The sequence below is a fragment of the Manacus vitellinus genome, unplaced genomic scaffold (genome assembly GCF_001715985.3).
Source record: "Manacus vitellinus isolate BGI_N305 unplaced genomic scaffold, ASM171598v3 scaffold_2_pilon, whole genome shotgun sequence".
In the NCBI taxonomy this organism is placed as follows: Eukaryota; Metazoa; Chordata; class Aves; order Passeriformes; family Pipridae; genus Manacus; species Manacus vitellinus.
Window position 1 is genome coordinate 34,094,223 of NW_021940208.1, and position 11,402 is coordinate 34,105,624.

Here is an 11,402-nt window from a genome sequence, read left to right on the forward strand (position 1 = left end):
TGCTTATAAAAAAACAAGCTATTTTTTCTTTTTTGTCAGATCATATCCTTTAAATAAGTGGGGAATATTTTATGATGAAGAGATCACTTCTTTTGAATTAAATTTTTTCCTTTCATAAATGATAAATATTTAACAACAAAATTAATATTTATTCACAAATCACAAGATGATTAAGAATAAGAATATCCTCCATACGAATAAGTCAGTTGGACATTGCTGGTGGAAATTTCTGTCAGCTAAACCTCAGGGGATTTGTCCTAATTTTTTCAAAGGAGTTCACCTTGTTAGAGGTTAACTGTAGCTCTCGTGGTTCTGCTTGGACAAATTCTGGTAATTCCCTGGGAGCCAGCTAGAGCTGGGACAGTTCCCTTTGGTGGCCAGGGAGCCTGGTGTTATTTCAGTCATGCTCTCTGTACAGCCGTTACTCAGTCCTTCAGCAATTCAACATTGATACAGATGTGGTCAGGCAAAGCTGACGCAAATTGTTATACAAACAATATCATTGTTGCATTTAGCTGGAGCAGAAGATTAATAGCTTCACATAATCCCATAAATCATTCAAAGAGCCTGGAGTTTCTCAAGTTCAAGGAAGAGATTTCAGCTGCAGTATTTGCAGAGCCAGAGGAGACCTGGTGAGTAAAACAGTAAGTGTGTATGTCAGCAGAGTCCTCTCTCCAGCCTCCGATGCTTTCTCCCATGGGACCATATAGCTTATATCATGGGACCATACAACATATAACCAGGTACCGATGCACAGGTTGGACTAGCAATGTCTTCCAGAGTGAGTAGCTTGCTGATCCAGCACTCAGCAACCCTGTGTCCAGTTTAAAACAAACCTTACATGTTAGGTGTCTCAACGGGGTAAACAGGAAACCAGTTGGAGTCCCCTTGATCCAGACAAAGTCCTTCTGCCCCTGAAGGGGCCAATGTCTTAATTTCTCATCCCAGAGCCAGGAACCAGACTTTTAGGCATTGCAGCACTGAGCACAACAGAAATTTATCCAGTTTTGATTACTGATGTATTTTTCAAATCACTTGACAATTTGTCTGATGAAGAAAAGGGAAATGTTTTAAAAGACAATGTCAAGCTTATAAAATAAAGTTTAGGTGATACACTCTCAGCTCAGGCTGTCAAAGAAAAAGAAGAAAAGCAAATAGATAAGTATGTAACTTGAATTTCTTCACTACTGATTTGGATTCTAGTTCACGTGAGGCCCATCAAGATAAATTTTCTTCACTGAAACTGTAGTGATTATAAAGAAAGCATAGAGTGCAATAGGGATTCAAAAAATTCTTGAGATGAAGTAGGTTGCCTTCTAAAAACAAAACCAGAAATCTCAGGTGATCCATTGTAACACTCAGACCACTAATACTGTCTCATTAGTTCCATACAAAAGTGTGTTGAGATATAAAAAGCCTCATGAGTCATTTGTCCAACTGCTGCTTAGGATTCTTCACGAACATTGTAATCTCTTATCTCCATGTATTTGCAATCACATCAGCTAATCTGTGCATTACTGATTTGATATTGAGTAAAACAGTTCAAAAAGACCAAAATTGATGAAGTTAAAATTATGCTTAATGGAGTTGGGAAATGTATTCAGAAGAATAACAAATACATTATACCAAACCCTGTTATTTTGATTAATCATGTATATAAATCCATATAAAGCTCACAGAATAATTTTGACTAACAATGGAGGAAATGTTTATTTCAGCATTTTCAGATCTTTTATTTTGTGTTTTAAAATGAAATTTCAGAACAAAATGTGACAAAATATGATTAAATAACAGCTTAAAATAATCAAGTATTTTCTTATCAGATGTTTTTTTGAACCTCAACTTGTTGTTTTTTATTTTTCCTTTGACAAAACAAGAAGATATCTATTTTGTGTTGATTCACTCCTTAAAAATTTTTTCAACAGAGCTTGTTAGCCAGAATTTAATAATTAGCATAGCCATAACTGCATTTTAATAGCACCATGTGAAAAGACACCGAATTACACAAACTGATAGAGGATCTGTCTGCTATAACATTATATCACAATGATTTTTTATTCAACAGTTATTGGGAAATGATCAAGTTAGGTTATAATATGACTGTAAGCACAATTTTATGTACTTTAGTCACTCAGTCACTTGCTCAAGAATTCATTGGTGGTCCCATCACAGTCTAATTATACAACCTACAGAATGACTTTCTGGACACAGAGCTATGTAGATATATTTTAAGTATATTGGCCTCAGCTAAGAACCAGAGGTTTCAGAGGTCCTTTAAAAATCTCACAAAGTTTGCAAAGTTGGCAAGGATAGTGATATTCCATTGTCATTTCACTAAAGGACACAATCTTTTTTCATTAGAAACTATCTGCAAAAAAATATTTAACTAATGATTAATAAAATCATATGGTTGAATTTTCCAGAAGCATTTATAAATCAAGATTTTTAATTCAAAATTTATGTCTAGATCAGAAATTTCAAAGTTATGAACATAGATAAATATTCTAATCTTTCTGTCATAATATAATATTTTTACAAATAGTAACACATTTCTCATGTATTAGTAGAAAAGAAATCAATTCCTTTCCCATTTAAAGAGTGGTAAAAATAACATTTACCCTTTTCTAAACACCAGCAAAAGGGAATGAACTAATGACACTGTAATGAACCACATTCACGTTACTGGCATTGCCTGCCAGTCTTTTCTAAAACATTAGCAATGTAACTCAGAAATCTCTGTGCTGGCTCACAGTTCACCAGCGTCACTGAACTCCTGATAAACAGCCAGGTTTTTAAATAAGTGTTCGCTTGCAGAAAATGGAACCAGAGCAGAAATTAGACCCCTGTATTCACAGTTATCATTCCTACCTTCATCTTAAGCTCCTACTAGGTATTGAAGGCTGCTAAACTGCACAGTACAAATTGACTTACAAATTGACTATTCCCCCAACATGTGGAAATTCTGAGTAGATCAAAAGATGCCTCAGTCTTGGCAAAGTAATTGTCCCACAGCTGACTCTGCCTGTGATACAGGAATGACATGTTCCTTCTGAACACCCAAAAGGCCCAACACATCTGGGTTGATGTGACACATCACACTGAATTCCTTCCAAAATACCCTGGCAATTGCAGCTTTTACTGCTGGCATCACCAGCAGGTCAAGGGAGGTGAACCTTCTTTTCTCAGCACTGGTGAGAAAAATCGAAGTGCTGGGTGCAGTGCTGGGCCCCCCAGTATAAAAGAGACATGGATATACTAGAGATAATCCAGCAAATGGTTGTGAAGATGATGAAGGTACTGAAGCATCTCTCCTATGAAGAAAGGCTGACAGAGCTCAGACTGTTCAGCCTGGAGAAGAGAAGGTTTCGTATTGTGAAGAAAGGTAACTCCTGTTTACTCTGGTGTCTTACACTGAAAATAAAGACATACATTTGGAGAGGGTTCTGACATCTCGAGGTGTCACATCTGTGTGAGCTTACCAGGATTGCCAGTCCACTTGCAAACTGCTACACCACTTCATAGATGATAAAAGCATTCATTTAGTATTTCCATCAGACAAAGGCACTGCTAACCTTCAGAAGGTCTAGGAAAGCAGCAGGTAGTGAAATATCAAGCTTTTTATTTTTTTTTTACTTCCTTTTATCACCCATAGCTACCAGAAGCACAGTTAACAAGTTCACCAATTGGGCATCTCTTCTGTCAATTTTGGTCTCTTTCATCCACACTACAGTAAATGTCAGATGTTCTAATTGTAACTCCATATAAGAATGAGGTCAGAAGCTTTTTCTGCTGACATTCTCTTTAGAAGAACCTTCAGACAGTCCATTGCATAGAAGGGAGATCTGTGCTTTTTCAGAAATCAAATAACTTCAGTGCCATTTCTTTACAAAGCTGTGTTCAGGGCTACCATTCCCTGGAATTCATCACTAAATGCATACTCAGAGATGTAGCAGTTTGTACCTGGCAGATCACTAACATTTACATGCATCAGAACCATGAAAACAGAGCATGAAGGGACTGTCTTTAGATATCAACAGGATGGGGTTTTCCTCCCTGTTATAACTTCCTCAATTCGTGATCTTTTAATATTTTCTTTAAACTTCCATATACATCATTAGCATACAGTAATTAGCTCTTTTTTTACCACTGATGCCTTAAGCCCCTAATGGTTTTTTATTTTTCTAATAGTTATAAGACTTGTAAATTTTATAGGTAGGTTTTAAAAGCAGAAACCCCTTTGTCCCTTGTTCCTTTCCCTTGTTTATACATTCCCTAACCCTTTTACCCCATTCTATGCCTTCTATATCAACCTACCCCCGAATCCAGTAGCAGTGTTTAGTCTTTTGTCAAGGTAAAGGCCTAGACTGTTTGGAGAACAGCGTATCAGGGCCTAAACCACAGAGTACGGTCAAAAACTAGGTGACAATATACCCTTTGTACTCTGATGAAGCTGAAGATGATGAAGTAGGTGGTCCCAAAAAGACCCCAGACCCAATTCTCAGGGGGAGGACCCGGGGCGGTCCAGAGGAAGGGCCAAAGGGTGGACACATCTGGGATTGGATGGATAATGCTATAAAATGTAACCTCTCGGGCACGGCCGGCGCGCGCGCGTCTATATCACCTATTGCCTTGGCAAATAAACCCTTTCTTATCTCACCCCTAATTAACTGCTCCGGAGATTTTTTTCAGAACCAAAATACACCGGCAACAGTGGTGGCCCGTACGGGGAGAACTGGACCGGGGACTTCTTCAGATTGGAAATTTTCATCAGCAGGAATATTCCTCAGCAAGCCGGCTTTTATCTGAGAGAAATTCCCGCCGGTCTGAGAAGTCCAGCTCCACGGAACCCACGAAAACAAGCACGGAGCATAGAGGTGAGATAAGAAAAGAACGAATCTGGTTAGTTAGCAGCTGCGGGAAAGTTTTGTGTCCCGGGATAGGGGGCACGGATTCCTGAAAATTTTGACTTGGGCCCTCGAAACAGTCTAGAGAGTCAATTTTCAGGGGGAGGCGAACGGGTTAGTTCGCCAATTACCCAGGTCAGGGCGGGTGTTCAGCCTAGGGGCTGTTCTGGTTTTGGAGGGGACGCCCTCCGGTGCTCTGACGCTGTGGGAGAGCCGGTGGGGCTCTATAGTCAGTACGACTTGGTAAATAGCTGAGAGGTTACGTTAACAGCCTCGTGACCTAAAGGTTGTCAGTTCCTAGACCCAGTGTGTTTGACTGGTTTGCTTTTGTTTTGCAAGCATGGGTTGTGTGGATTCAAAAGTTAAGATCCCTAAAGAATCCCCCCTTAGTTTGGTTCTAAAGCACTGGAAAACTTTAACTGGTTCTGAGACACCTTTAAAGAAGGAAGAGCTGTGTAGGTTGTCTCTAAATGCTTGGCCGTTGTTTGGACAAATGAGAGGGATAGCATGGCCGAAATTTGGTCCGTTTGAACTGGATACAGTGTTTCGGTTGATCTCGCTTCTTCATGTAGAACAGAGGTGGCAGGAAATTCGATATGCAGAGTTGTTCTTGTTTTTGTTAACACGCCCTGAATTGGGTATAGGAGATAAGGAAAACGAAAGTTCAGGAAAGATGGAAAAAGCAGAAATGGTTTTAGGAAGAGGGAAAAGGAAAGATCGAGTTAAAGCTGCTCCTATCCCACAAATACTATTTAAGAACACCGGAGAGGATGATTTGGATATGTTGATATCACCTGACAGGAGAGAAAGTAGCCCGGGAGCTCCACAAATCGGACTCCCTGCTGCAGCGGCGGTGGGGGGGGCTGGAGCTGCCGGGGCAGTGGTTGCTCCTCCTGGACCGGCTCCAGCTGGACAGGCGGGAGCCGTGGGGGGACTCCCTGGCGCGGGCATGGCTGCGCCAGGGGGAGTTGGAATCTCCGGAGGAGTTGGCTCCGGGGCGGCGGGAGCTGCTCCGGGCACAATCAGTACAGGACTTGCTGCCATGGCAACAAGTACAGGAGCAGGCACTGTGGGAGTAACAGGGGCAGGGGCCACAGCAGCAGTGGCAGGAGGGGCAGGGGCGGTGCCAACAGGCGGAGCCTCTGTCCTGACTGACTTGGGAGGTGGGGCTGGAGCCGCCCCCTTTCCCACGCCTCCCCCTCCCGAGGGGGAAGCTTCCATCCTTGGGGGAGGGGGAAGAAAAGAAGAACCGAGGGAGTTTCCAATCTCTGCCTCTCACGAAAAGGGAACAGAAACGCACAGACAGGGCAAGCCGATTCCAGCTGCAGAGAGAAGGGAGAAGCGAGGGTTACCACCGTTTGATAAGGACACGGAAGCAGAGGGTGAATTAAGTGATAACTCGGGGGAAGGAGAAGCCGACCAGCCTGTAGTAAAACCGAAAGGAAAATTGGCTCGCGAAGTGTTAGCTTTCCCCGATCCGGTTGCAAGTAGAACAAGGGCAAAAGACAAGCCACCGTTAGAAGCCCCCTTAAGACAAGCCGTGACCAATCAAGGCACGGTATTAATAAAGGCTCCTTTCTCACTGGTTGAGTTACAGCAATGGAAAGATTGTGTGGGGGCTTATAGAGATAATCCGGAAAAGATGGCAAATTATGTCCAAAGAGCAATCAAATCTCAGAATCCTGACTGGAATGATCTAGAGGTTATGATGGATACTTTATTAGACCAAACAGAGAAGGAAATGGGGAAAAGAGCTGCTCAAAAAGCAATAGAAATACAAAAAACCTCTGGGCAGTTTCCAGGCGAAGATGTCAAAGATATCTTCCCCCTCACGGATCCTGGATGGGATCCTAATGTGGCAGCAGGTTTAGGAGCTTTGAAACGTTATCAAGATTGGGTAATTTATGGATTTCGGCATGGAGTTCCGAAGGCGGTGAACTGGTCCAAAATGTACGAGGTTAGACAAGACATAAATGAGTCACCTACTGATTTTCTAAATAGATTGAAAGATGTTATCAGAAAATATACGGATATTGACTTAGAGTCAGAGATGGGAAAGAAAAATCTGTTATACTTATTTATAGGGCAGTCCACAGATGATATAAGAAGAAAACTGCAGAAGGCAGGTGGTGATAGAAGGAATATTAGTGAGCTGTTAGATGTAGCCTGGACGGCATATCAAAATAGGGAGCAGAAAAGGAAAACAAGGGAACAAGAAGGTGGCTACAAAGAGCCTCATAAACGTAACCCCAGGTATCAGAGGTCTAACCACTGGCAGGACATAGCCGATGACAGATGTTCTAACTGTAAGAAGAAGGGACATTGGAGAAGAGACTGCCCGGAGCTGAAGGGAACTGAAAACACACTTCCCCCACCACCACCCCCAGCCCCCCAACTGACTGTGAGTCAGAATGTATGAGGGGGACCGGAGGTTTCTTACCCAGCAGAGCCTCTGGTTACAGCTAAGCTGGGGGGGGAGAATGTTGAATTTTTGGTTGATACAGGTGCGGCATACTCTGTATTAAATACTTTGGAAGGGAAACTGAGCCATGAAACTGTAACTGTGGTAGGTGCTACAGGGGTAAGTGAAACAAGGCCATTTTTTAAACCTTTAAAATTCAAACTGGGCAAACACTGGGTAACTCATCAATTTCTCTATATGCCAAATTCTCCTAAGCCTCTACTGGGTAGAGACTTACTGGAAAAATTAGAAGCTGAAATTAAATTCACCAAGGGGGGAGACATAAAGGTTATAATCCCAGATACTAAATATGTCGAGGCAGCTGCTTTCTTTATACAGGAAAAACATGGAGAGATCCCTGCAGAAGTTGAAAATGCTGTCATACCTTTAGTCTGGGCCAGCGAGTACCCTGGGAAATCAAAGCAAGCTGAACCAGTAAGCATCGCACTCAGGCCAGGAGCAGCCCCGGTAAGGCAGAAACAATATCCTTTGAAATTAGAAAGCCGAAAAGGCCTAGCACCTATAATTGAAAAGTTCCTCAAATTTGGTTTGCTAGTAGAATGTGAATCCAGATTTAATACCCCCATACTGCCCGTGAGAAAGGCTGATGGCAAAAGCTATCGGCTAGTCCAAGATCTTAGGGCCATTAATAGAATAACTGAGGACATTTACCCAGTGGTAGCCAACCCCTATACACTGTTAACCACATTGACAGAGGATTTAGGATGGTTTACTGTACTCGACCTCAAAGATGCCTTTTTCTGCATTCCTGTACACAAAGATAGCCAGGAGATTTTTGCCTTTGAATGGGAAAATCCTGAGACAGGGAGAAAAACGCAACTAACCTGGAGAGTTCTTCCACAAGGCTTTAAGAACAGTCCAACGCTTTTCGGAAATCAGTTGGCAAAGGAACTGGAGGACTGGAGAAGACAGCAGCAAGAAGGAGTTGTCCTGCAGTATGTTGACGACATCTTAATTGCAGCCAAAAACCGGGACCAATGCATCGAGCTCACTGTAAGTCTCTTGAACTTTTTGGGGCTAAGTGGGTATCGGGTCTCGAGAGAAAAGGCACAGATAGCCAAGGAGATAGTCATCTACCTGGGACTTGAAATCTATCGTGGGCATCGGCGACTCAGTACAGACCGAAAAGAGGCCATTTGCCGTCTCCCAGAGCCCCACACTGTACGAGAGATGCAGGCTTTCCTGGGAATGGTAGGATGGTGTCGGCTGTGGATAGCTAACTATGGGTTGCTAGTCAAACCTCTGTATGAAGCCCTGAAAACGGCCAAAGAGGGAGTTATAACATGGACAGATGAGACCAGAGATGTGTTTAAGCAACTGAAACAGTCCTTGATGTCAGCTCCAGCATTAGGACTACCAGATTTGACTAAACCGTTTGAACTGTTCACACACGAGCAGTTAAATGTTGCTCTGGGGGTATTATCACAAACTCTGGGAAGCCAACGAAGAGCTGTGGCTTATTTCTCCAAACAGCTGGACAGTGTTAGCCAAGGGTGGCCGGGGTGCCTGTGAGCTGTCGCAGCAACTGTTATCCTGATTGAAGAGGCCCAAAGCTCACCCTTGGGCAGCACATCACTGTGTATGTGCCCCATGCAGTTCAAGCCGTGCTTGAACAAAAGGGAGGCCACTGGCTGTCCCCCAGCAGAATGCTTAAGTACCAGGTTGTGTTGCTGGAACAGGACGATGTTACCCTAAAAACAACATCTATTGTAAATCCAGCTATGTTTCTGTCTTCAGCACTAACTGACAGTGTCCGCGAGCATGACTGTTTGCAGACTATAGAGGAGACTTACTCCAGCAGACCAGACCTGAAGGATGAGCCCCTGGAAAACGCAGACTGGGAACTGTATACGGACAGAAGCAGCTTCATGCGAGATGGTAAACGCTTCACAGGGTATGCAGTAACAACCAGAGACGAAGTGATCGAGGCAAAAGCCTTGTCAGCAGATGTGTCATCCCAAAAAGCAGAATTAATTGCACTGACAAGAGCCTTGGAACTGAGTGAAGGAAAGAAGGTAAATATCTGGACTGACTCAAAATATGCATTTAGTGTTGTACATGCCCACGGAGCCATCTGGAAGGAGAGAGGACTACTGACAGCCCAAGGCAGGGGAGTCAAGCATGCAGACCAAATCCATGCACTCCTGCAGAGTATTTGGAAACCAGAGGAGGTAGCTATTATGCATTGTAGGGCCCACCAGAAGGGGAAAACAATTCCCGAGTTGGGAAATCAGTTTGCTGATCAAGCAGCAAAAAGGGCTGCAGAAAAAGGCATCTTGGCAGTAGTGCCACAAAAAGAAATTGATTTGACAAAATACACCCCTAAGTATGATGAGAGAGACAATCAGCTAATTAAATCATTGAAAGCTGAAATCAAGGAAGGGGGGTGGGCTGTTACCCCTACTGGACAGGTTGTAGTCCCACCACCGCTCCTTAGGGAAATAGCTCAACAGGAACATGAGGCTACCCATTGGGGAACGGAAAATCTCCTGAAACATCTAAAGAAAACAGTAATAGGAACAAATATGACCGAAGCTGTGCAGTCTACGGTAGGTAAGTGTGAAATCTGCAAACGAAATAATCCAGATACATCAAAGAGAGTGGTACTAGGGGTAACAAAAGCTGGAGACCAACCCGGAGATTACTGGCAAATAGATTTTGCTGAGTTACCACCATGGGGGGGGTACAAATACATCCTTGTACTAGTTGACACTTTCAGTGGATGGCCTGAAGCATACCCCTGTCGCACTAATGCAGCAAGGGAAGTGGTAAAAGCTTTATTAAACCACATAATTCCAAGGTTTGGGGTTCCTCTAGGAATGGCATCAGATAGAGGAACACATTTTATTGCGGCAGTAGTAAAAGAAGTATGCCGCATCCTGGGAATTGTCTGGGACCTACATACCCCCTATAGACCTCAGGCTAGTGGCAAAGTTGAACGAATGAATGGCACCTTGAAAATGCAAATTAGTAAAATTTGTCAGGAAACATCTATGTCCTGGGTTCAGGCTTTGCCACTAGCTCTGCTGAGAATTCGTATCCAGCCGAGGCGGAGGGATAACATAAGCCCCTATGAAATATTATATGGAAGACCATATCAGGCACCACATGTACCAGGGGATGTACACTTAAGAGGGAGAGCCGATTTACAAAAATATTTGATTGCTTTAGGCTCTACTTTGCAGAAGCTGCAGAAGGTCATTGAGTTATCCAGACCTATAGGACTGGACACCCCTGCTCACCCATTCCAGCCAGGAGACTGGGTCTACGTCAAGTGGTGGAACAGTGACCCCTTGAGAGCCAGGTGGAGAGGACCTTACCAAGTCCTGCTGACCTCCCTCACCTCCGTCAAAGTTGCTGGCAGAGAACCCTGGTTCCACTACTCTAGAGTCAAGAAAGCATCAGCTCCTGGGACAACCAACCAGACAGAACCAGACACCGACGACGAGGATGTGGAATAGACTGCTTGTTCTGTGTATTCTGTTCATGCAACCGGTAACCATGAACCGAGTTTGGGACCAAAAATTGCATGTGGCCCTAGTCCAAAACGTATCTAAAATTCTCCGAAAAACGGAATGCTGGATTTGTACTCAAGTACCAGCAATTGACGATGAGAATAGTGAGTGGCCCCTAACAAAATAGAATGGCCCTCAATTTTTTGCTAGCCTCACAAGGAGGTGTGTGTAAAGTCATCAATACCAGCTGCTGTTCTTACATAGATCAGACTGGTAGAATTAATAATGATTTGGCCGCAATTCGAAATCAAACCGAAATTTTTCATCAGATTTCTCTGGATGATGTCTCCCTAGGTTTAGGAGACGTCCTCAACAAACTCACCTCATGGTTACCGAACTGGACATGGATGAAACAACTGTTTATCTTAGTATTGTATATACTTAGTGTTAGTGTAATAGCTCACTGCATACACCGATTTTATAGTTGTTGTAAGTGTAGGTAGTAGAGATTGGACAAAGACCTTTGGGTTTTGTCCAGTCTCTAAGGGGGGAACTGATGCC

At 43.3% G+C, this 11,402-nt stretch overlaps 1 protein-coding gene across 1 annotated transcript; it reads left to right on the plus strand.

Moving 5' to 3' along the window:
• The first annotated feature begins 7,563 nt into the window (after positions 1 to 7,563).
• On the plus strand, positions 7,564 to 10,982 carry LOC112841536 (protein NYNRIN-like). Its single transcript, XM_029960992.1, is given in 2 exon segments — positions 7,564 to 8,932; positions 8,935 to 10,982. Coding segments are annotated over 2 exon segments (3,282 nt in total). The 3' UTR covers positions 10,848 to 10,982.
• Positions 10,983 to 11,402: the final 420 nt, after the last annotated feature.